We start from the raw sequence: 27,012 nt of genomic DNA on the forward strand, positions 1-27,012 counted from the left end.
TTCTTCCCCCTCCCCCAAAGAAAAGACAGAGATATAGCTGGTGCAAATCTCTCAACATCTCTGAACACTAGATGATATCAGAATTAGGAAAAGAGCATTACTGGGATTATGGAAAGGTTTTCCATAATCTCACCAGAGATCAATACAGGCAACCAGGGAAAAGCCAGTAACCTATTAAACAAATACTCTCGCTGCTCCCCAGGGCCATCCTTGGAGAACGGAGGGCAGCTGAATAGCAAAAAGGAAACCAAAGAAACAGGTCTAGTCGCCAAAGGTCTGAATGGCTCACTCAACCACCCACCAAAAACTCTCAGGATCCTCACTATGGACTATGAGTTAGGAATATAGAAATAAATGGCATATTAGGTTGAATTTCTCTATTAAACACTCCCATAGAATATGGTACCTCTTTGTAGCACTCATGACAGGATCCCATTTCTGCCTTTTTAGCAGCATGTTAAATCTTAAGAGACCTGTTTATAGGAATGTAAAATAATGCAACCACCATGAAAAACTGTATGACAGTTTCTCAAAATAGAAATAGAATTATCATAGGATCCAGCAATTTCATTTCGGAATCTATATCCACAAGAACTAACAGAGTTTGGAAAGCCATTTGCACCTATTCTCATAGCAACATTACTCACAAGAGGCAAGAGGTAGAAACAACCCAGTTGTTCATTGACAGATGAATGGATAAACAAAATGTGGTTTATATATACAAGGAAATATTATTCAGCCTTAAAAAGGAAGGAAATACTATCACATGCTACAACATGGATGAACTTTGAGGAGCTTATGCTAAGTGAAATAAACCTGGCTGGTGTGGCTCAGGGGATTGAGCACCAGCCTGCAATCTAAAAGGTTGTTGACTTGATTTCAATCAGGGCGCATGCCTGGGTCATGGTCTAGGTCCCCAGTTGGTAGCGTGTGAGAAGCAACTGATGATTCTCTCACACATCAATCTTTCTCTTCCCCTCTTTCTCCTTTCCCCTCTCTCTAAAAGTAAAAAAATAAAATAAAATCTTTTTTTAAAAAAAAAAGAAAGAAGCCTGTCACAAAAAGACAAATACTACACGGTTCCAACTATATGAAGTACCTACGGTAGTCAAATTCACTAAAACAGAAATTGGAACTGTGGTTGCCAAGGGCTGGGGGAAGAGAGGAATTAGTGTTTAATGCAGACAGAGTTTCAGTTTTGCAAGAAGGAAGTGTTCTAGAGATTAGCTGAACAACAATGTGAATATACATAGCATTAGTTAACTATAAATTATTATCATTTCTTAAATTATAATTACCTTCTTAAAAATGATTAAGGTAAATTTTACATTATGTGTATTTTGCCACAATTAAAATTTTTTAATTAAAAAGAAACTTGTTTATCTCTGTATCTTTATTATTTAAGTACGGGTCCTTGCATACAGAATATGCTTAATAAATATTTATTAGATGGATGGATGGACAGATGGATGGACATATTGGACATACAGATGGGAATGTGAACAGAAGTGCAACATATAAACCAATAATTACTATGCCACGTGAACGCAGAGAAATGGGCCCTTTAATTTGAAGAAGTGAAGAGTTTTTGTTATAGTTGATTCTGACATACAATTGATTTTAAAAGATTCTATATGATAACATAGAATTACTTTGTTTTATCTGCCAAGACCACAAAAATTTGTAATATAAATTTAGTTCTGTCTGGGTGAATAATTCTTAGTTTTCTCTTATTTCCTTTCACTGCAATATAATGTCTTCTGACCTAGATGATATTAACACAGAGAGAAATCCGGCACCTTTGCTCTTTCCAGCACCCCTTTTAAATCAAAAGGGTAACGTGAAATAAGGCTTACACTCAACACTGCAGAAGATGAAAGCAGGTGATAAGTTGCCTGCCCACAGATTATTAATCAGCAGTCCTCTGGGCACAGCATTAGGAAGCTGTGTCATGTAATAAACAGCAGGCAAAAAGAATAATCTCCATTTTCTGACTCTGAAGTGTAGGCATGTGCTATAAAACTAAACTGACATCTGTTAGCAGGCTTGTCACATGGATGGTTTTTTTCCTGCAGAATCTGGAATAAATTGAGTCTTAAAATAAAACTTGGAACAGAGAGGCTGCTTTACATAATTCCTCCTAATGGTGCGCTGTGAACCCATCGCACTGATTTCTTATGAGAAATGTTGCATTATCATTTTAAGTGCTAAACTGTTGAATGCTGAGCCATGCTAGGAAATGTGTGTTTTTTAAAATGGCCCTTATATTTCTAACTAAAACGTGGCAAATGAAGCCTTCCTTTCCTGATATTTTTACTGGATGGAAAAGAAATCAGGTTTTACGTCCAAACAAAAGTATGGCCGCCTTCGCCCAAGCCCCCGCAGCCTGTTCCGTGGTGGTGGGTGATGCCTGGCAGCGCGGGGCGCTGGCCGTGCTGAGCCGCTGTGCTGGTGCGACCTCACAGCGTTTGCGCAGGGGCACGCTCCCTCCGAGGGTTCACTAATGCCATACCGAGTTCGGGGGGCTTTTCCGGTCCAAAGGCATTAACCATTTTTTAACACACATCAAGGGACCTGCTGAGCAGCGCAACCCCACAAATCAGAGCTGCGCCGCACTGACCGTAACATTCCTCCGTCCACCGCTGCCCGCTTTAGGGAAGGAAGCCACACAAAGGGAAGCCTCATAGCCCCTCTGCTCCCTCAGGATTCACTTGGCTCTTAGTCCCCAAATTTTGTCAAAATGGCAAGATTCTCAGACAAATACGCCCACCTCTGGTTCACAGAGAAGAAGAAAAACAAATGCCAGCTCTCTGGAGGCTAATTTCCTCCGTATGTGAAATGTTCCTCTTTGGTAATAACATCGCGCCACCTTGAAAATCTCAAAAGAAGAGATTTTTGTCGTGATGCTTTCTTTTCTATAAAATCCCAGTCTTGTCTCATCAAAACTTCTTCATTTCTCTCATTGACATGAGTTTATTTGCGGCACAATCTTCTCAAATGGCAGGTGTTATGCATTAAACACGGTATAATATAGGGGACACTGAGGCGGAGAGGACACAGCAACTTGGGAAGGAGACAGGGAAGGAGGCTGCAGCATTGGACAGCCAGGCTCTGGACCAGGACCAACTTCTTGTTTAATGGGTTTTACGCCCAGCGAGGGACGGGGCCTTTCAAAGGGAAGGCGGGACCACTCAAGTCCTCTCTGCACACGGAGGGTCGTCGAAGGCTGACCTGCGCATCACCTGGGTTGGAGTGCGGCGTGGTGGGCTAAAAACGCATGTGCCTGGGCTCCAGGCCAGACCAGCTAAATCAGAATCTCTGAGGTTGGTCCCGGGTGTGATATTTGAACCAAGTTCCCTAGGTGATTAGGTTCTTTGCTTGTGGCCTGGTGCTGTTATTTGTGGTTTGTTTTCCAGTGTTCCATATTCTAACAGTAAAATCTGAGCACCACTTGGCGGCACAGGTAGGAGTGGGTCCCTGAATTCCACAGCACCATTCACACAAAACACCAGTCACAGCTTCTGCCCAAGGAAAACCATGGAAAGAACCCATCCAAGAGAACTCAAGCCACCGCTAATTCCAAATGTACCTCGTTCACTCTTCAAATGGGCTTTATAGTTGATGGTACCTACATGCTAGCTAAATACTGAATGGTGTGAAATTCATTAAGAAGAGCCCAGGCATCTTGCATCACACAAAATCTCAAAACTAGGTAAGAGTGAAAAGGATAAAGAGCCAAAACTCATTTCCTAAATGTTGAGGGAGAAAGTTCTTGACTCACTTTCTCAAGATGGCTTCTCCTTAGGGTCCACTGCAGACTGATGGAGACAGAAAGATGTCTCTGCATTTCAAACTGCAATTCAGGACCGTGAATGACTCATTACTCCTAAATTGCCACTGGCTTATTTCACAGAAATACAGCACTGCGGTGATTTAAATTCTGTAAGACGAAGCTGCTTCTAAATACACAGAAAGATACCTCTCTTTGAAAAAGGAACTTGAACAAATCTAAATAGAAGATTGCACTGGGGGCTAAAAGATGCACTTGGACTTCTTCCTTTACTGCAGCACATCCTCTCTCTGTGGAGTTTTCCCCCAAAATGTTCTTCTGAAACATCCTTGACTAAGGCCTCTGGATGCTCAAGGGGATGCTTATTAATTCTGAAATAGGTTGTATAAGAGATCAAGCATTCAAACCTTGATACCCGGCACATTTTACACAGGAAGGTACTGAGGAGAAAGTCAGGTTGGCAAGTATCACATATTTCCTGAGTCTTTCATTAGCCAGTTGGGATGAGATTCCATACAATAAAGGGTCTCTGGCCTTGAGCTGCACAAAGCTGAGAGCAGGGGGCCAGCTAACACACTAATCATCTGGAAATCAGGCATGTCTGGGCCTGGAGTTGATGTGGCAGACAACCAGATGACATTTTTTATAAAGAACCTTCCTCCTTGAGGAAAAAAAAAAGGTCCCAGGAAAACAGCACATCGAAACCAAAAATCTAGTATAATAGGCTGGCCCAGAAATGGAAATAGAGGATGGTCTGGAGCACAGCACAGCATCTCTGCCTCACACCACACACCATCCCTGGCAGGGACGCAGGCTGAGCGAGGAGGACAGCAGGGCCCCGTGCTGGGCCTCTGGGAGAACACCACCCAGCTTCAGGCCCCAGCATTGCCAGTTACTATTAAATATGCTCTGTGTTTCACACAAAAAACCAGTCACAGCTTCTCAGGCTGTGGTACTGATCTTGCTACTCAATGTGTGGTTCCCCAAGCAGCAGCAGCAGCGGCAGCGGCACCATCCGGGAACCCACTGGAAATGCAGAATCTGGGCCCCGCCCCAGACTCTCCAGAAGGTTCACATACACATTCAGTTGAGCAGTCCTGCTATAGAATATGATTTGGGGCAATATAAATAAGCATTTCAAAATCTTTCATTTGTTAGGTATTTTTAATATTTATTAGAAAACATAACTAGAGCAGTTGACTCGCGAGGCCATGAACATTATTTCTCCAGATAATTTTAAGTAAAAAAGATGAATTAAGTTGACTTAAAAGTATGAAGGCAAGATGCACCCTCCCCCCATGCCAGCACAAAGCAAAAATGGAGAATTATAAAAGAGAGAGAAAACACAAAGGACAAAGCAGTGCTCGAACACAAAATGAACACCGAATCTATGAACCAGTACACTGAGCAGTAAGCAGGACAGACGCCAGGGCGTGCTGGGCTCCTGCCCTAAAGCAGGTGGCAGAAGTTCTAGGGGTGCATGACCCAAAGGGAATGGGAACTGGAAGTGCCCGGGTTAGAGAGCAGCCAAGCCACGTTCACGCACTAAAACCAAGGGCTGGCGGAGTTTCCTAGGTCAGAAAGGGGCCGGAAATAAACTGCCAACAACCACTGGCCAGGGCTGGGGCTTAAAACCAACCACTGCCCTAGGGAGACGCCAGAAGAGAGACAGACACCCTAGCAAATTGCAAATGAGCCAGACCCTGGGGGGCTCAGTGAGTGAATATTCTCAGTCGCACAGAGAGGAGCAGGAGCTCCGAATGCTTATGGAAGGCCAGGCCCTGAAGGCTGCTGTAAAATCACTAAGCAGAGGAAGGTGAACCAAAAAGAAAAGAAAAAAGCAAAACCAAACCAAAACCTCTCACTGAAAATGAGCCAGCAAAGGAAAATTCCAAAATACACACAGAAATCAACTGATGTGAAACAACCAACCAAAGCAATAATTGGAACATTATTTCATTCTGAGAGTAGATTAGTTTTGTTGAACAGTCTGACAAAAGTTTAAAGTAAGTATGTTTAGAGTGCTCGGAATAATCAATAAGAATAATACCTACCTTCATAAACATGCAAGCAGTGGTAATACATTTTGAAATAAAAATATGCAAAACTAAAAAAGAACAGATGGACAGGAAAATACCAATTTAAATCTTGGAAGTAAAAAATATTGTCATTGTAATTTTTAAAAATATCAATAAATGGTATAAACTCTAGCCTGGACATAGTTAAAAAGGAAATTAAAGAACTGGAAGTAGTACTGAGGAAGTCCAAAAGTAGAAGGGTGATTGACATTTTAAAACATGAGAAAGTAAGTAAGAGACAAGGAGGATAAACCAAGTAGTTCCCAAATATATCAGAAAGGAACTCCGGAAGTAGAAAATAAACAAAATGGAGGAGAAGCTACTGAAAATATTTTCATTTTTAAAATATTCACAAAGCACAAAATTCAAAAGATACAGAAAGTACAGTCCCTTACTTAGTCAACCAATTCTTCTCCCTGGAGTTGACCGATATCACAATTTTTTAATGTATAGAGATTCTGTATATCTAAAAATAATTATGTGAAATGGTATGACGATAGAAATATATACACATTCTGCAATTTGCTTTTATTGAGATATGATTTATATACAATAAAATTCATACATTTTAAGTATGCAGGTCAATGACTTTTGACATATGTATACACCCGTATACTCACCAACACCCCAAAATGTTCCCTTGTGACTGTTTCAATAAATCTCCCACTCCATTACCCCATCACATATTCCAGGCTACCACTGATCTGATTTCTAACACTACAGAATAGTTTTGCCTCTTCACATAAGTAGAGAATCATACAATATGTAGTCATTTGCATCTGATTTCCTTCATTCAAGAGAAAGTCTGTGAGACTTGTTCATGTTGTATGTATCACTAAGCTTGTTTCTTTTCATTGCTGTGTGGTATGCTATCGCATATGAACAGAACGGTATATGGTTCATTGCATATGGTATATTCATACCATAACTTCTTTACCCATTAACCTGTTGATGGACATTGGGGTTGTTTCCAGGTGGGGTTATTATGAATAAAGGTGCTATGAACATTCAAGTACAAGTCTTTGTGTAGACATATGTTTTCAGCTTTCTTGGGTAAGTACTTAGGAGTGGTTTGTTGGGTCAATCTTTAGAAAATGTACATTTAACTGAATAAGAAATTGCCAAACTCTTTTCTGAAAGGTTGCCTTCCTACCAGAAATATTTGAGAGTTCCAGTTTCTCCACATCATTAATTATTGTTTAGTATAATTAGTCTTTAGACAACTTCAGCCATTTTGGCATTTGCGAAGTAGTATTCCATTGTGGCTTTAATATTCATTTCCATAATGATTAAGGATATTGAGTATCTTCCCATGTGTGCTTTGCCATTCCTGTATCTTCTCTGGTGAAGCGTTTGTATAATATTCTGCCCATTTTTTAAATTATAAATATATTAATTATATATGTGATTATTTCCAAATTCTCTTGTTGTTCCATTGAGCTATAAGTCTGTATGTCAATACAGAATTCTCTTGATGGCTATATTGTCTTTTTTTAACCTTTTTTTAAAAGATTTTACTTATTTATTTTTAGAGAGGGGAAGGGAGGGAGAAAGAGAGGGGGAGAAATATCAATGTGTGGTTGCCTCTCACACACCCCACACCAGAGACTTGACCTGCAACCCAGTCATATGCTGCAGACTGAAAATCAAACCAGTGACTCTTTGGTTCACAGGTCAGCACTCAGTCCACTGAGCCACTCCAGCTAGGGCACTTGTATGAAGCCTTGAAATGAAGTAGTGTAAGTCCTCTAACTTTGTTCTTTTTTAAAATTGTTTAGCAATTGCTTTGCATTGTAAGTTCCTTTTCTTAATAATATATCTCAGAAATTGTGTCACATCAGTATATAAAGATTTGCTTTTTCCTTTTTTCATGGGGCATTGTAAATAATGCATGAAAAGATGTACAATTATTTATTCAAACATCTCCATGATGGTGGATATGTAGATAATTTTTTATCCTTTGCTATTACAATGAGGTAAACAATAACCTTGTTCATATATCAGTTCACATGACCATACGGCATATTCATAGAAGCAGAATTGATGGTTAAAGGGTATTCGCATTTGCAATGTAATAGATATTGCCAAACTGCCTTGCATAAAGATTGTACCAATTTACATTCATGCCACTTCCTATCTTTGATAATCTGATAGATGAAAAACATTGTATCTAAGTATAGTCTCATTTGCATTTCTCTTAATATGAACAAGTTAGAACACTTTTTCATATGAGCCATCTGTATTTCTTTTTCTGTGAACAGTTTTTCCCATTTTTATCCAATTTTGTATTAAGCTGTTAATCTTTTCTTTATTGATTTGTTGAAGCTCTTTATATACCAGTGAAATTAGCTCTCTGCTTATGAAATGAGTTGTAAATATTTTCCTAGTTTGTTATTTTCTTTTAATTTTGCTTTTGATATTTTTCCATGCAGAAATTTTATATTTATCTCTAATCAAATTAATCATCCCTTCTCTTTTGACTTCCTTACTCCAGGGTTGTTTTTAATTCACAATAGTTTTTTCTAGTAGTTTTATAGCATCAGCTCTTTGAAAAATTTATTATTTAGTTTTAATTTTTTTCAGTAGAAGACATCAAACACAAATCAAAATTAATTTTTTTAACAAAAGGCTGCCCAGTTGCCCATATAACTTTTACTGAACTAAGCTTTGGCAAAAAGAGAAACAAGCTTTGGCAAGAAAAAAAAGAAAAAGCTTTGTTAAGAAGAGAAAAAAGTACAGAAAAACAAAAAGCCCAATTTAAAAGAGTGAAATATGCCAAGAGTCCAAATATGCCATTTATTGCAAAAACTATGAACATACCTGTTTAAAGACAAGGATTATTATATTGGATTTAAAAATACAATCCAGGCATATACTAAATGTCACTCTTATACACTAGCTAAACTAAAACTATATCAAAAAACTGAAAATAGAGGAATCTAGAACGGCATTTCATCAAAATACTTATCCAAAAAAAGAGAGAGAAACCTGGAATGGCAGAAATAATAGGAGACAAAATAGAATTTAAAGCAAAGAAAATTTCTAGGAATTAAAAAGTGACATCATATATACACATGGTTGAAATTTCTTCCTGAAAGGGTCTATCATTTTCCATTTCCAGAAGCAAAGCATGAGTATTATTCCCAGCAAGCATTCTGATGTAGGGCAGTATCAGTATTTTGTTTATATTTGCCAATTTGATCAGCAAAAAGAAAAAGGAATCTTTCTGTGGTTTAATTTCAAAGCCCATACTCTCCCTAACACAGCAGCTACCACACAACAGAACAGATGTTTTGTGATCAATGGGGAGTCCTCAGCCCCGGGAAGCTGAAACTCCCTCTCCTATGAGGGTCCACGCGGACACTGGGCCACTGGGGCAGCGTCCAGAGAGTTCCAGAAGGAAGACCCCCCTCCTTCCTCAGCACTGAGCTGGCAGGAAATCCAGCTGCACCCGAGTCGTCCCCTTTGGTCTACATCTGCTCTGAATTAATTCTCAGCAGCTTATTTCATTTCTATACAGCACAGAATTCACTTTCTATACAATCTCAGCAAAACCGTTCAGTGCCCCGAGGCAGCAAACAATAACGTCTCCCAGCAAGCACATCTGAAGGGCCAACTGCCCTTCAGTTTCACACAAAACTTTCCTTAAAAACTCTTGACTAGAATTAGGGGCAGTTAGCAGTTTCCAGAAAAATCTCCAATGTATTTTCCCTGAAAACAGAGCAGGAAAATATTTTCTATGAAATTTAGTACAAATTTCCTGAAATTGTTAATAAAAATTCTTTGAATGTATGAACAAATGACTCATCCATGCCAGGCGTCCTGCTGGAGGCTTTCACAGTGTGCTTTCTGATCTCATTCTCAAAAACAATCCATTTAGGTAGTATCATTGACCCAATTTTACTGACAATCAAACTGAGCACCCGAGAGTCATTTAAGACTTGCCCAATGCCAAAAACCAAAAAGAGGACCATGCCTCAAACCTAGATTAATGCATTTGCAGGTAAACTCTAATGCAGTCCTGTTATTTAATCATCAGCCTGGTTGAGACTGAAAAAAATAATTTATCATTAACTTGCTGGGATCATTTAGCATACTCTGTGTAATAAAGACCTTAGGAAAAGAGCATACATTATGATTAATATGTGCAGAAATTTCAGATTCAATATTTCCAGTCATATTCTGGAAAATTCTAATGTGTAGTTACAGCAACAAGCAATTCAGTAAAGACCGTTAATCATTTCAAATGATGCTGGGTTCAGGTGATATTATTCCCTGACAGACTGGGCTCTGGTTCCCGTGCTTTTGCTGAGGCAGCTGCTCTCACTTGGTACTTTAGAAAGATTTTTTGATTTATAGTTTGAAGTTAAAATTACCGAAGAGTTTTAAAAGCAGTAAGAAAGCCATATGCATCTTTCTGTCATCATCTCAAAATACTTCCTTTCATTTTGCCTACATTTTTGCCTGAGTGGCTGGAATCACAAGGTCTGATAAAAAGAAGAAAAATAACAGCTTAACACGGAAAACATCACCAAACTATAAGAGATGTTTTAAAGTCATGAAGTGACAATAACCCAACCAAAACCCCTTTGGTTGCTATAGTCACTTCCAGAAAAATGAGTAAAGAAGGCAAGGCAAAGAGCACCGCCATGTTTGTGCGTGTGTGTATGTTTTCTATTTCCTTTCCCTGCCAGAGCCATGTCCTATTTACCAGTGCCTGTACACATACAGAAAAATGAAAACAGACCTTGCTTGCTACAGGCCAGAAATAAGGTTTCCTTTTATCTGCAATCGCATAACTCCTAGAAACATGTTCCTAAAGGAAGTCATCACTCACACCGATGGGTTTTGTTTTGTTTTTGTTTTAAAGCCTTCCCCCCAAAACAATCTCTAAAAAAGAATATCAGTCTCTTTTAAATTCTTCAACAAGGGATTTTATTTACGCAGCAAAAACATACTTGGCAATTCTGAGCCAGATCGCATTCATTATTATTGGGGGTTTTTTTTCCTATTTTTTTTATTGTGGTAAAATACACATTGAAATTACCATCTTAACTGTTTTCAAGTGACATTATTCATGTTTTTAATAAAAATAAGTAGCTTTAAAAATACAATAAATTTTCCAAAACATTTCTCCTTTTCAGGTATGTAAGTGTTTCTGCTGTTTCAGGAGCAGGATTGTAAAGACTGCATGCTTCATCCTCAGCATAAAGGTTTGCCTACTTCAGCTCCCATGGCATTAAACAAGCACAGGTCAGGTGGGAACCTGGCTATCTGAAAACACATTTTCCATAGGCAATGTGACTTAGATAAATTACTTCCACAGATCTTTTTTCCATAGTATTATCCTTACATTTACCAAATCTTTTGCTAACATATTATTCAAAAAGGCAAAGTTGCTTTGAGTTTCACATCTATTCAGTGTTTTCTTGGGGCGGGGTGGGGGGCAGGTAGATAGGGCCAGGATGTAAAAAGCATTCAGGAGGAGCAGGAAAATGCCTAGATGAATACAAAGAATCGGTAGTTAGATCTTTGAATAATCCAGAGTTGACATATGAGAGAATCAAGCCTGTAATTTTCAGCTGTTAAAAAAACAGGTATATGACGGTAACAAGCAGCAAAAGCAAAATAAAGTTCTGAAAAATGTTCTTAATCTATTGGGTTCTGTTCACAGATTTTACCCCCCAAATCCTATAAATTTTTCATTGAGGCTCCTAACTATTAAATGCTAGTTACTTTCAGTAGCAAAGCAAAATACAAATCAATAGTTAATAACATGTTAAAAGAACATCAAATTCTTTGAAGAATTCTAAAGAAGCTCCTGCTGTTGAATTAAAGGCAGGTTTTTTTGTTTTTGTTTTTTGTTTTTTTTTTAAGAAGAAGAAGAAGCGGGGGGGAGGAGGAGGGAGAAGAACAATGCAGAGGAAAAGCCCTTTGATTAAAGATGAAGCAGTGAACTGAAGTTTAAAATTGAGCCCCATGTTCACTGCTTCTCAGATATACCCATTCTGGCATGTTCTAAATTACAGGGCATCTCTGTCTGGAAATAATAGGCCAAGTTAGGTGAAGCCCAGGAAGAGTTGGCAATCGAACATAAGCCAAGTACACTCAGGAGAATTTCTCTAGTATCTGCCCACAAAATGCAATTAGCTCAGCTCTACACTAAAATTTGCTTTTAAGAACACAGTTCAAAGTTTGAGTCTCTTTTTTTGCTATCCGTTTATGATAAAATATTTGTAGAGATTTGACATCCTTTGAACATAAGTATCTCAGTTGCAACACACATAATGTCCATTCAATTTTACAAAGTACATTTTAATCAGAGCTACACATATTTTCTGACTTTTAAGAGCCTAGAGACTCGAAATAGTTGTTACAACACTGAGAAACATGATACACAAGCAATCTGTTATCAAAAGTAAAGCTGAGTCTGATTACTTTTTATATTTGAGGCTGACACAAGTAGTTTCCTCTGTCTGGAAATTTTAAATCAAATGTCAATCGGAAATGGTGCTCTGGAGCCTATGCCAGGAGGAGGTTTCTTAGTCTTCCTGTCTGGTCTTAGCCAAAACCTTACTTAGCACTACTCAGAGGCAACTACATTTTTCAAAACAATTTAACTGTCTCTATCGTTGTTAAAACCTTATGTCTACAGAACTGATGCTATAAAGAATGATGGGTGATGGGTAAGGTTAAAACTGGACCTCCTAGTTACAAAATAGTCACGGGGATGTAAACTACAGCATAGAGAATATGGCCAATAATATTGAAATATCTAGGCATGGTGCCAGGTGGGTACTGGGAATATTGGGGGGTCACTTTGTGAAGCATATGATTGCCTAACCGTTATGCTATTCACCTGAAACTGGTGAATAATCAAATTACAAAATAATATTGAATGTAAACTGTAACTGAAAAATATAATTTAAAGATACTGAGCCTTCAACAATCCAATTCTTGGTTTGCATTAAAATAAAACAGTTTATGAGTTTGCCCACTTTATTAAATTATGAAATCAAATGAAAAAAAATCTCACCTTGTGATGCCCAAATTCATTCAAAATTGTTCCCAATTTTCTGGTGTTGCTGTGTAGTTTTTGGGCAGCAACAGCTGGATGAGGATCCCGCCAGTTGATGGACAAGCGGTGATACCAAAGGCGCTGACTCTCCAGAATGTGAGCTGATTTAACACTAGGGTCAAAACGATGGACTTCACATCCATTGTTGGCCATGCTAACCTCAAAATGGGTGTCATCACTTCCCAGCCTGGAGAAAAAGAAGAGGATGGAAATAAACACATGTACCCCACCTCCCAAAATGTAATAAAGCAAAAAAGTGTTGGATTAACAAAAATGACAGTTCAAGGCCAATTTTCTTAGATGTAGCAAGACCTCTCCTATTTTAACATGTGGCTAACTGTACATATTCAATAATACTTCTTTCACAAAAAGCATTATAGCTAAAAGCTTCTGGATAAAAGAAAGTGGGGAAAGTGTTCTGTGTCTAAACAAACACAGAACAAAAAGCATTATAGCAAAAAGCTTCTGGATAAAAGAAAGTAGGGAAAGAGTTCTGTGTCTAAACAAACACAGAACAGAGAATCACATGTTTAAACATGTAGAAGAACATCAAAATTTTTTTAAAGACGTAAACCATAGTAGCAGTGAAACAAAGAAGACTACCCAGCTGTCTTCAGAGATTTTCTCGTATCTGTTGAAAATGTAAGCCCTAGGACCAGTCCCTGTAGGGACAGGTACATTCTGCTAACAAGGTAATCCGTCTTCATTCCAATGGCCACAGTGCTGTGCATGCAGTTTGACTTAAAGATAGCAGCTGTTTTCTTAGAAATAGAGTGTATTTTAAAATAGCACCGTAAAGAAAAAAAAAGACAAAGGTATGTGGTCCTAGTGGATCTAGTACTCAAGAAGCAGAAGAGGCACCTCACGTAAAATCCACATTGACAGGAGAAAGCAATTATATTTAAGTATCCAATATCCAATAGAGAGGACATTGTGTGGAAAATTCACATCCTTAAACGTTTTTAATTTGTTCAAAAATATTCCTTATTTAGTGATACATATAAGGTTTATCACCTTGAATAAAGCCTCAATTTGAATGAAAAACATGAAATTAACTGAGAGATTATTTTTTTAAATGGTGATTATAGCTTCCCTGCCCAAAATACTAGAATTAGATGTGATTTAAGATACCAAAATCCCACAGATTACCTATAACGTGTTGACTAAACCTGGGCCCAGGGCAGAAATACTTCATTCTCTTAGACTCTACTGTTTCAGGTTATTTCATAATTGAGAAATATACTAGCTCACTGGCTAACAATCATTGCCTCGTTCTAGTTAACTACAGAACAAGCTTTCAGTATAGACATCCTCCCCTTAGACAGTCTTCATTCTTAATGCTTGTATTTGCCTTGTCCTCTCCTTTCACTCCCACTTTGCTGCTCTTTTCTTCACAGGCTCAGCAGCATGTCAACTCTCTAATGCCCCTCAGTTACAAGTCTCTCCATCCTTTTGGCCTCGGAAAAGATTCAGCACTCCTCTCACAAAACCTCCCACCCCTTTTACCCAAGAGATCCTCTTTCCTATTTTCAACCTCCCATTGAACCCGCGGAGTTCAGAACATTGTCACCTCCACTACGTTTTCCATTATCTAACCTGCTGTGGCAGAATAACTACCGAAGGGTAGAGGGATGGATGTGGCACTCTTCTAGGTCCTTGGTTACTCCTTTAAAAATATTCCTGAGAGTACTAAGGTAAGTGTTCTTTATGTTCCCCAGGAATCAGAAACTCAGAGCATAAATACATAAAAAGATCCTCAAGATCATTAGCCAACAGCGAGAAACAAATCAAAACCTCCATGAGACACCACTTCCTAGCCACGGGTGGCTATCAGGCGGCTATTTTTTTGAAAGCTAGAATCAAAAAGACCAGTAATAATAAGTGTTCGCAATGACGTTTGTACATTGCTTGTAGGAATTTAAAATGGTATATATCCAAGAGAAATGAAAACAAATGTCCACACAAAAACGTACACATGCATTTTCATAACAACATATTCTCAATAGCTAAAAAGTAGAAACCACCCAAATGTCTATCAACTGATGAGTGAATAAATAAAATGCAGTATATCCATACAATGGAATATCACTGGGCAATTAAAAGGAATGAAGTACTGATACATGGGACAACACAGAGGAACCTTACAAACATTATGTGAAAAGAAAAAGCCAATCACAAAAGGCCACATGTACTATGCATCCATTTATATGAAATGTCCAGACCATGCAAATGTACAGAGACAGAAAGCAGACGAGTGGCTGCCTAGGACTGTGAGGTGGAAGGCAGGGAGGAGGGTTGGAAAGAAAGCGCGAGTGATGGCCACTGGGCACAAGGCTTCTCTTGGGGGAGTGATAGACAGGTGGTAAAAATTACTATAGTGACCAAAAAACATTGAATTGCACGCTTGAAATGAGTGATTTGTGAGGTATGTGGATTATATTTCAACAAAGCTGTTTAAAAAAACCTAAAAAATAAAATCAGAGCAGCTATAGGGAAAATGTTTAACCTGCACCTTTGAGAGCAGAAGGGTTGAAAGAGGTACAAGAATTAGCATTTTTCCCCAGGAGTGCAGTAGGCCGTTCTTCATCCCAGCAGGGACCAGAGAACCTGGCAAAAGATTCTCTATTTTTATACAGACAATTAGATTATCTATTATCTAATTATTAAGGTGATTGGAATTAAATCTATAGAATGCCAACCACTAGAGAAAAATACGCTTTCCTAAGCATAAATGACATTGAATAGTGGATAAAAATATTTTATAATTATTAATTTTCATTAAATAACATTGCATGAAATGCCAAGATTTTTTTTTTAACATATATTCTCAACATGGATGATCTTACCCCTAAGGGGGCACAAATTGATTCTTGGAGGCACAAACATCTTCATTTTACATATAAAGCACAGACACAGCCCTGGCTGGTGTGGCTCAGTGAACTGAGTGCTGGCCTGCGAAACAAAGCATTGCTGGTTCGATTCCCAATCAGGGCACATGCCTGGGTTGCAGGCCAGGTCCCCAGGACAGAGCATGCAAGAAGCAACCACATATTGATGCTTCTCTCCCTCTCTTTCTCCCTCCTTCCCCCTCTCTCTAAAAATAAATAAATAAAATACTTTTTTAAAAAGGCACAGATAGATGTTACATAAATAGATCATAGTATATCTATGGTATTAAAATATCATGGGGGTGATTAGGAAAAAAATTATCTACAAGTGTCCTAGGGTCCATGATTTTCTGATTCCTCATTCATATATACTATGAGCTCCTGTGTTAATTAAACTATAATAAGATGAAAATTTTTGGCTCTGGAATTCAGTCATTGCTCCTGACTGCAAGTCCAGTCATTGGACCTCATGGAAATTGAAAGTCCCAGATTTTCTGTGTAAAATATTGGCTCTTGTTGCTTACTCGTGTGTTATCTATCAAATCGTCTTCTGTTTTATGCTGAGAATTAATGTCTTGAAACCAAATGGTGCAACCCTCCAGAGAACTAGAAAAGAGATGAGACATATTTATCCATGTATTACCCCATCTCCAGTTTTCCCTTCCACTCTCACTCCTACCCCTAAAATACAGTCTTTCACATGAAGGATGAAATAGGTGATTTTTCCCACCTCACTTTAGATCACTCCCTCATCTCTCGGCTCCCCCGCCGGCTCCCACCATCACGCCTCCACCGTACACACGAGAAGACTTGCAGGGCAGACCCGACTGAGGTTCTGCAGTAGATGATACTATTATCAGAACCCTCAGCCTCTCATTTTCTCTTGTCTTTCCCCTTCTTTATAACATAGCGTTCCTTTTCAGTGCCTTTCCTGTCTTACCCTCTGTAACTGAAACAATCTGATTTTCATTTTCAAATGAACGTCACACACAGTTCACTTTCCCAGAGGGGGAAAAAAAAGTCTTTTACATTAACTGTAAAATAAAAAGTTTTGGCTCCTAGTAAAGATGTGTCAAACCTCAGAGAGGAGGTGGAGGTGATGCCTGCTCCATGTCTTGGGGGTGGAAGGAGGGTAGGAAACAGGGCAGAAGGCGGGAGCTTACCCCGCGTGCAGCGGCACCCACGCTCCGTGGTTGGGGTGGGAATGGCTGGGCACAGCAGTGGTATGGGGTTGCTGTGGCCACAGCCCTGGGGCCTGGAGCACATCCTGCCTGGGTGTAGGGGCAAATGACCCACCTGCGACCTGCCCTCGCACCTACCTCGCAACCATCCCAACGCTCCCAGTGCTGGGAACCCGTGCACCCCATTTCGGGGACACCGCTTCTGCCCTGGCTTTCTTTCTGCCGTCAGCATCAATTGCGGTGCGGTCAGCCTGCTATTCACCTGCCCCTCAAGTGAGGAATTCACCTGAGAAAGTGGGGGTGCTTGCCTGGCCCCTACGTCCTGAGTAGCAGTGTGATCAGCATATATATCCACAATCCCAGGCATTCTTTTTTAGGCCATAGCAAATACTTGGTTCCCAGTTTTCAATTAAGCATTTTCAGGTTTTGAATCAAATGTTGGCCCTCATAATCTATACATTTCTATTCCCAGTAGAATTCAGCTGTTCTCACTTGCTCTTTACAAAGTTGATTTGGAATAGTGAACATTTAAATGAAAATAAGAAACTACCTTTTCGCATGGAATAATCTAAACTCTTACAGCAGAACTACCTTATCTAATGGCTTGGAGGTATTAAGGAAAGCAAAAAGAAATTTTAAAAATTTCTACAAAAACAGCTTTCCCAGTTTCATTTTACTCAGTTATATGCTTTAAATGAAATCATTCTAAGGCGTTAAATACTAAGCTAGGTACTGGGTTCAATCCCCAGTCGAGCAGGGCGTTACAGGTACACAGGGGACAGCCAGTTGATGTTTCTCTCTCACATCATTGTTTCTCTCTCTCTCTCCCCCTCTCTCCCTCCCTCCCTCTCTCTCCTCCCCCGCTTCTTTCCTTCTAAAATCAATATACATATCCTCTGCTGAGGATACAAAAACCTCTCTCCTGCCTTTTTTGAGACATATAGCATTTGTAAGTTCAGAACTGTTTAATGAGTACTGGTGTATTCGGTATAAAAGTTTTATTACTTTAAATTCACCCTTTTACAAAAAGCTCACTAAATCCATTTGTACATTTAGGTCATTTCAGCCTGAATAACTGAATGTCAATATTTCCCACATTTTTGACAAAATCTCATTGTTTCATAAGAGGTTCTATTGGGAAACATCCTGTCTGGTTTCAGGAACTGTAGCCCGCTGAGAGGCGAGAGGGCCCCAAGGCTGGAGTTAAGCAAGGAGGCCTTGGGAAAATAGGCCACTGAGGAGACAAAATCTGTCCCCCTGGCAGGGGTGCAGCATCTGCCTCCCTCACATCACCCTGCTTGGCCCTGAAGGATGGCTGGTTAGTCAATGATGGGTAAGACCCCTCGATGGCAGGGGCAACCTAAGGCAGGCACAGTTGCATGGGCCATCATGGGAAGGACTTGGGGGACACAGAGAAAGGGCAAAAGACCCTCACCCCTTGGCTTTCATATGGCTGGGGTCCTCATTCTGTCTGAAAGGAGTCTCCTTATCCCTTGGTTGCTCTGCTCCCCTGCTACATGGCTGAGGCTTGAAACAATACTGGAGACAGCCCTAGAATGAATCTGGCGGTTCCTAGGGGAAATCAGGCCTAGAAGTAAATTCTTTGCAGCATGCTTTGTTTTTCCCTCAAAAGCTATAATAAGCAGCTCATGCCGGGAAGGAAATTTACATTATTCACAGACCCTGACCCTAAACCCTTTGGCGCTCTTGTGTTTACACTCTCATGTTTACTCGTCTCCTCTCAGACCCATGTAAATAGGTGTGTTCCTGCCATTTGTTTTCTTCAAATCATCATCTATTCTCTGTAAACATTAACATACGGCTGTAATGTGATCACCTGTGCCTTCCTTCTATCTAGCCCCACTAATAATCCTTTCAATAAAAGCCATCAAGCACAGGGGCTCAAGGCCTTCTCCACTAGAGGGAATCACCACCCCTCTCCCTGGCAGACCGAGAAAAGTGTCTGGGACAGCTTATTTTTATTTCCCCATCCGTGATGACACAGAGTGGCCCCTGCAGGACCAGAGTCCACCCTCTGCCTCAAGGTTCCTTCTCTTTCTTTCTTTGTTTAATGTAAAAGTACACAGAGATTTGCCCTGGCTGGTGAGGCTCAGTGGATTGAGCACCAGCCTGCAAACCAAAGAATCACCGGTTCAATTCCCAGTCAGAGCACATGTCTGGGTTGCGGGCCAGGTTCTTATTGGGGGTGCTCAAGAGGCAACCACACATTGATGTTTCTCTCCCTCTCTTTCTCCCTCCCTTCCCCTCTCTCTAAAAATAAATAAATAAAATCTTAAAAAAATAAAGTCACTAACATTCAAAAAAATAAATAAAAGTGTACAGAGATTTACCATTGTCACACACATAAAAATCCAATAGTGCCCATTTGCTTCGGGTCACTCATCATAACTGCATATAAAATTTCTAATATCCTCACTGTTCTTTCTTTTTTCTTTGTGCATTCGTAATAATTTTCCCTCTCTTTAAAATAAAAATGCTCTAATTGTAGCTGGAAATCATTGACTTCACCAAAAGGATCATCATTATGCTGAACATTGAATCACTACCCACAGAACGAGAGAGCAAGTGGCCCTGGCTCCTCTGGGTAGTCAGCAAGGACCCACAGTTGCATCCCAGACAGGTGAGTCTGAGTGATGGCAGAGGCAAAGCCCAGCGCCTGCTAGGCACTGCATCCATTCATAACTTTGTGCTGCTGAAAAGGCCTTGGCCACCTGCAGAAGTGTTTTTGTTTTCTTCTGCTGTAAAATGTACTCACCCTAAAGAGTAGAGACGGCACTGCTTGCTGCGGATTTGATGAGCTAAGCCAAACCTGTCATCAAGACAAACTAACCAGGGCGTCTTCGCAGGGCTGGAGTCAGTGGCCAGGCTGTCTGTGCTCATGTGATCACATGCGATCTGTAGGGATTGGAAATCAATGTGAAAAATTTAAAACGTTTGATAAATGGCAGGTAGGGACTTCTGCTTCCCTTGTGCCTGAAAACCATAACAGGAGAGTTATGTCCTTCTCCATTGCTAACTACGCCCTTCCCCAGGGAAACACCAGCTGCTGAAAAATGTTCAGAGGAATTCCAAGTACCAGAGTATAAATATCCTTGTGGAGGCTATAGGCAGGTTGGAAGGGACGTTAAGAGCTGCTATAGCCATATGCACAGAGCACACAGGGAGAGCAAATCGGGAATGCAGATGGCAGGGAATAGGGGTCAGGAAAGGCTTTGCAGAGGGGGTGTTAGTCTTGGAGGATGAACAGAAGCTGACGCCTTGAAGGACAGTCCAGACAAGAAGACCAGTGTTCCAAAAGCACAGAGGTCTGTTACCGTGCTCCTGCTAGAAGTTGTGAGATAGGACCAGGGCACGGGCCTCAGAAGGATACAAGATTATGGATTCCTTATCTCGAGCAGATAAGGGAGAGGCACCGCGGCCCAGATAAACAGCACCTGTTATCCAAGGTTAACAGCTGATAAGGGGTCACGTGAAATTAATCCATAGTCCCTGCTAAGATACACTGTTTTGTGATACACTGTTCTAAAGAGTGTCTTCCTGGGGGAGAAGAGCAAGGGCTCCTGCCTGAGCTAACTTACCCATCAATATTAGATAAGAAAACCAAAGGGAGCAAGCATCTAAGTCAAGTAGAAACAAGTCTAATTTCCAATACACACGAAGTAAATATCCTACTGTAAGGAGTTTATGACTTGTGTTTGAGGCTGACAGAGTGTGCACGGCTGAGGCTGCCGGAACCAAAAAGAACAAGCCTGTGGCCAAGCTATTTACGTTACTGAGCAAGCACACGTCCCCCGCAGTCCCTCAGAGCTCCCATCGTCATCACAGATCACGCAGCAGCTCTCACTGCCGCATCTCACACGGACCGCCCCCGACGGAAAAGGTGTTTTGAGGTTTGCTGCTTTAATTCATTGGAAAACATAACAGCAAACAATTTTCATCTTAAGAAGATGGTCTAGGCTTGCCAATCCTGTTATTTTACTGATTTTCCAAAATTTTAATCTGAAAAGAGTTTATGTGGCATCTACTCAACTAATACATCGTCACCTTTACTCTTATAATCTTATATATAGTCTTGTAATCAATCACCCTAGCACTACTCATCAGGGACTATGACAGAGTCTTCTAGGATTTGGACATTTTAGAGGGAAGTTTAAAAAGTGAACCGTTATAGCCCTGGCTGGGTGGTCTAGTTGGTTGGAGCATCGTTCTGTACACCAATGGTTGAGGGTTCAATCCCCGGTCAGGGCACATACCTAGGTTGGAGATTCGATCCCCAGTCGGGGCACACATGGGAGGCAACTGATCGATGTTTCTCTCTGTCTCTCTCTCTCTCTCTCTCAAAGCAATAAAAAAAGTGATGTCCTATATACGTAAATTCTTTTCCCTCAACCCAGTATCTGTCTATAACCACTTATTAAAGGAGGGGAAAAATAATAAATGGAATTGAACCTCCTCCCAAGCAACAAGTACAGAATACATTTATCAACTGGGTGTGTCAACATATTCATTTGTCTAATTCATTCCTATTATTCTCCCACAGATAAAAGGAAATTATTCTTCTGCCTGCCCACCTCTTAGTCCCCACCCACCCAATGGAGAAGCTGCTAATCTAATTAGCCAGAGCTGTGTGTTCGCTGAGCCTGTTTTTACCAGTGGACAAGTTGCTGTGCCTTACACAGCAGCACCTCCATCGGCACTCTGTTCACACTCTGCCTCCTGCAGCAGCTCTGTGGGTCCCCAAAGCACACACGGACATCAAAGCTGAGCCATTTGCTCTAGGGCAGCTTCCTGGGGTATTTTCATTAAAGTGGCATGATGATGCTCATCTGCTATCATTCTTAGTGTGTACTTCTCCCTACAAACTGCCATAGTGACAGGTTAGGATAGGGATATTCATAGGTTCTGATTTATAATTCCCTCCTAACGCCATTGGCCTAACGCTGGCCTCTCCCACGGTGTTTGTCAAGGTGTGTCCGCCTTCATTTGGTGGACCTGGGAGGTAGTTAAGAATGCAGGTTCCTGGGTGCCAGTCCAGATCTGTAAAATCAGAATCTTTGAGGATGACACAGGCATCTTAATAAGCTCCCCACAGTGATTCTTATGCCAGTGGTCCTGTGAGTTTACGGGAAGCCCCCTGCAAAGCTCCACTGAAATGTTCAGCCTGGCCTCCCCTGTGCTTTGACAAATTAAGGGAAGAGGCTACTCTTAGGGCAGAGGTTTGAAGTAAATGCAGCAGCCCCTCCAAATCCACTGCTAACAAAGCCAGAGCAGCAGTATCAAGAATTAGCCAGAGGCCTGTAGGAGTCAGGTATGTATTAAGGGTCAAGATTCAGGGCTTTGGGATTCAACTGCTCCTTCTTTGCTGATAACGGGAGTAGTTTTAGTCTATGGGGGAAAAAAAACACTTTAAGCATTTCTTCTTCTACAGGCTTCATCTTGCACAGATATGTCCCTGTTGGATAGGCATTCTTCTCCATTCGGTCTCTCTGCTAATGTTCCCCTTTCCTCTCCTATTTCAAAAATAAAACAGTCTTTCCATTTTAACCATTTACTAACCATTAGTTTTTGAAAATGACTAAGAGAACTTGGTAAAATTCAACTCTTAAAAATTAATTAAATATTGATTTTTCAGACTTCTTTGTTAAGATTTATGGCCAGAACTTCCATAAACCCTACTGCAAGGAAAATAAGTGAGGGCAGTAACTCCAGGCTAAGCTTCAACTCCAGTAATTATTCTCTCTCTCCCCTGCTCCCCTCCCACATTCTCTCTCCTAATTCCACTTGTAATTTTGGCCATATAAGAGCAAATTAGGCCTAGACAAGGAAACTAGACTCCAGGGGGGAAAATGTTTCCTAAAATGCTTTTTAGTTCTTTAACTTAAAGGAATCAAATTTATTTTTATTTTACTTTGTATTGCAAAAGCTTGAATGGCCATTCTGCCAATCCATAAGTAAACCGGGCAAAAGGAGTCCTTAAAATTTGGGAACTTCTGGCAAGAATCATTTCACTGACCAACTGTATATTTATATGATACCATTATTATGGAAGGTAAAATCTCAAGGGTTACGCTTTTGTTGTTTTTATCCCAATGTGTGTGTGTGTGTGTGCATGTGTGTAATGATAAATATAATAAACACTATTGTTATGAAGTTCTAAAGTCTGCATCTCCAGAACCTAGGTTCTTATGTTATTCTGAAAAATAGGTATCTGGATAGATGATTAGAGAGAGAGAGAGAGAGAGAGAGAGAGAGAGAGAGAGATGGATAGAGAGTTTAAAACATTTTATTTTTTAAAACAGCAACTGTTGCTTAGATTAATTTTATACTGCAAGGCATGCTTGCTAGAGGCATATGGTTTGGGGGTTGCCATGAAAAGCTAGATCTGGAGCCTTCCCTTAGAACAGAGCACTGTATTTATGATTTAACTGTTAGTTAACAGCAGTGTATCAGCGACTTCAAAACTCAGAGTAGTAACCATGGTCTTTCACATCAGAAAACAATACCTAATTAAATGAGCTTGGTGTTCTGTACACTGAACCCAAACACCGTATCCTCTAATGTTTCATAAAAATAAATACAGGGTCCCCTGCCCTGACGGGTGTGGCTCAGTGGGTTGGGCATCGCTCTGCAAAGCAAAGGGTCGCTGGTTTGATTCCCCATCAGGACACATGCTTGGGGTGCAGGTTCAGTCCCTTGTCGAGACACATGCAAGAGGCAACCAATCGTTGTTTCTTTTCCTCTCTGTCTCTCCCGCCCTTCCCCTCTCTCTAAAAATAAATAAATAAAATATTTTTTAAAAAACGCAGGGCTTCAATCATGCCCTCAGAATCACCACAATGCACAAGCCTAGGAGCACCGTCTCTGTTACAGGCTAAAGCCACACTGCCCCATGTTCTGTGCTTTCGCCTCTGAGCTTCCTACTCTGCTACAGAACATACAACTCTCTTGCACTCTAGCTGTTTACCAGTGGGAGAGGGAGTTTAATTCAGGCTTGGTATTCCAGCCGGTGTCCCACACAGTGTCAGCCACAAAGGGGGAGCTCAACAAATATCTACTGAATTGAAGAAGAATAAATCAATAACAAACATATGACACGCTGAGCCTTGCTGTACACGTTTGCATACAGATTTGAGGAAAATAATTTTTTATTTTAAAATGCAGAAGAGGATGGGGGTGGAATTTGCTTTAGTACCTTCAGAGGTTTAATTTCTTTTCCTTGCCTGTTATGACTCATTTCTGCTAACTGAAAATTTTAGGTAATAGGGACTCTAATATTCTGCCAGTTTTATAAATTTTCATTTCCAAAATGAGTTCTAAATGAATCATAAGCCCCCAAAGCAGCTCAAAAGCTCTGCATTATGTAGAAAGGGGAGAAAGCACTGGGTAGTAAAGGGTTCTATTTAATAACAAGTGTCATCTCTGATGAGCTCCCACTTGCTGGTCTCTGAGTGACCCGGAAGTACATAAAAACACAGGACTTAACTGGGTAAAATGACCACTGATTACAAAACCATTGTGCGGTCTAGAACTTTATCTCATCCTTTCTGGAGGACAATCTGCCTAACCAGCTTCATCAACCAAGTATCTATTATTGTACCCATCAAGCTGAATAATCATTGTACATCCATTTCTCTGCCTTTCCAACTTATTAGCCTCTTGAGACTTATATAAATCCCCAGGGCCTCGCACAGTTCCTGGCACGTAAGAGGTGCTCAAAAAATAACAGCCCTACACTATTCTCAGCACAGTACAAGGTCACAGAACTGAGAGGGACCTTAGAAATAATTTAGTACTTTTCTTTTTCAAGATCAGAACAGTGAGAGACAGAGAAGCAAAATAAATTGCCCAGGGTCACACCATCAGGGCACATTGTAGCAAGCCTTTTTTTTTTTTTTTAAGAATTTTTTTTCTCTTAGTCCATAAGTCATGGGAAAGATCTAAGAGGAGCATGAGATGACCTTTTCATGCCTCAAGAGCTTCTTCTAAATAAATATGCCTTTTAGAAGTTACAGAACATTAACCTGCAACACATATTAAATGGAATGTAGAGGCTTTCACTTGGTCAATTTATTTTGAGGGGTGGAGCCCATCGTTCTCAAATTCGAATCATAAATTTAACATCTCTCGTTTTTCTCAGGGGCCTTAAAGGGCTTCTTCAAGTCACAGGTAAGAGGTCCAGCTTCTCCTCCTTCACATAAAACCAAACTGTAAAGTTACAATTTCAGTATTTTAATTAAGTCTGTGTGAGTCCACCAAATTAATCTGTAGCAGCAAAATAAGATAAAAATTATGCAAAGCACGGGGACCAATTTATCATCCCATTACTCACAATTAATTCAACAAGCTTTTACTTCCATGTCTGGGTGACAAATATTAAAATCCCTGATTGACCACATCATATGAGAAATGGGACTTTCTTCTACCCCTAAATTAGCCTTCTAAAGATCTAGAAATATATTCTCTCCCCTGGATGAAAAATGGGCTTTACTGCCAGTGCGATTTGGGAGGAAGAGTGGAGGGCCAAGAGCCTGTGGGCTGAAGGGACATCAAAAGAACTGGGGTCCCCAGCGCCACACCAGCCCCGCAGTGAGGCTTCCTGAGCGGGCTTAGGCCTCACAGGCAGTCTGAGTTGCTAATTTACTCGCACTTCTCAGTTCAGGTTTCCCTCTGAAGTTTCCCTCTGGCCTTCATTTCCTCTTCTGACTCTCTCCCCCAGATCAGGCTGCTTGAGAATGGAACCTCCTGATTAACGTGTCAAGAGCCATAGACTCTCCTTAATGGACGAGCTCTCTGTCTGCTTGGGGCACTGACTCAGCCTGCTGAGCAGGGCCGGAGCTGCCACAGCATGTTATGTCACTAACACAGGCCAGCGCTCAGTAATGATTTAAGGTGCCCTAAAGAACAGAACGCCTCTGGATTCATAAGCTTCTCTTTGGACTGCGTGCAAAGCCTCCCGTGCTTTCTGGCCTGGCACATCGCTGGCTGCCAAGACCCTGTGGCAGAAAAGGAAAAAGGTGGATTCCTCCAGATACAAATGAAGCTGAACCCCCAGAGGAGGGTTTTGACACACTTGACTGCCTACTCATGGGTACGAATCTGTCTCTTCAGATGGGTTTCCAAAGCAATTTTCTAAAGTGGATCCTTAAAACACATCGGGATGAATCATTAAAACATTTCAGGAGGGAAGAGAGGGGATGCTGATGTAAATGGAAGGCATCCTTATCTGCCTCCAAGGGAGTGGGTAAACTTAAGCAGCAGAGCCTCGGAAACCGTGTTCCTCTCAAGTCCCTATCTTGAGCCTGAATACCTCCCCACCCCCTCTCTGACAAATCCTTCCTTAAAAAGGGCAATCAGTATCTTTTGCATCATCTCCAAACCCCTTTGTGCATGAAACACAACCTGAGTGGTGCTGATATATCTCAGGAATCTCAAGGCTTCTTCATCCAGGGACTGAGCAGGGCCTGCCCAAGGCTGGAGGTCTATGTGCCACCGGGGACCCTGCGAGAGAGAAAACACAGTCGGTGTCTAAGTGGTGAGGAGTTTGAGGGTGGGGTTGGAAAGGCCTAGCACGTGAGACAGGCAACAAGGCCACCCCAGCCACCTGCAAAACAAACTTGCCTGCACTGGGTGGGGCAGGGAGCTGGTTCAGAACTGCTGTCCTTAGGACCATATCAGTCACCGAGAGACAAATGAGGCCAGAGAAAGCCCAACTACCAGGCTAAGCAGGAGATTGCAAAGACATCCCCGGGGATGTCTGACTCTCCTCATCAAAGGCAAACTCCGCTTGACCCCACTTGGCTCTCCTGCTGCAGCTTTGTGTTGCAGGGCACGCTGCTCCCCTTTCAGAAGCAGCGCTCTCCTATCGACTACTGTTTCCAAAGCTCAGTGCTTCAGAGATAGGCGCCTCCCTGAGGGTGAGTTTTGTTTTCTCAGCACCGTGATGCCTGAAATCTGGGGCACTTGGGCAGCTTCCCCA

General features: G+C 40.9%; 1 protein-coding gene across 1 annotated transcript in view; it reads right to left on the reverse strand.

Annotated features, from left to right (window-relative positions):
* METTL24 (methyltransferase like 24) overlaps positions 1-27,012 on the reverse strand; it is an 88,921-nt gene that overhangs the window by 32,792 nt on the left and 29,117 nt on the right. Inside the window, exons 2-4 of the mRNA XM_054568892.1 lie at positions 26,436-26,534; positions 19,792-19,931; positions 12,905-13,133 (exon numbers count right to left, since the gene is read on the reverse strand). Of these exons, the coding sequence (XP_054424867.1) occupies positions 12,905-13,133; positions 19,792-19,931; positions 26,436-26,534 (468 nt within the window). The remainder of the gene's footprint in view (positions 1-12,904; positions 13,134-19,791; positions 19,932-26,435; positions 26,535-27,012) is intronic.

This window comes from Pteronotus mesoamericanus, unplaced genomic scaffold (genome assembly GCF_021234165.1).
Source record: "Pteronotus mesoamericanus isolate MK-2021 breed Mesoamerican mustached bat unplaced genomic scaffold, CSHL_Meso_final contig_20, whole genome shotgun sequence".
NCBI lineage: Eukaryota > Metazoa > Chordata > Mammalia > Chiroptera > Mormoopidae > Pteronotus > Pteronotus mesoamericanus.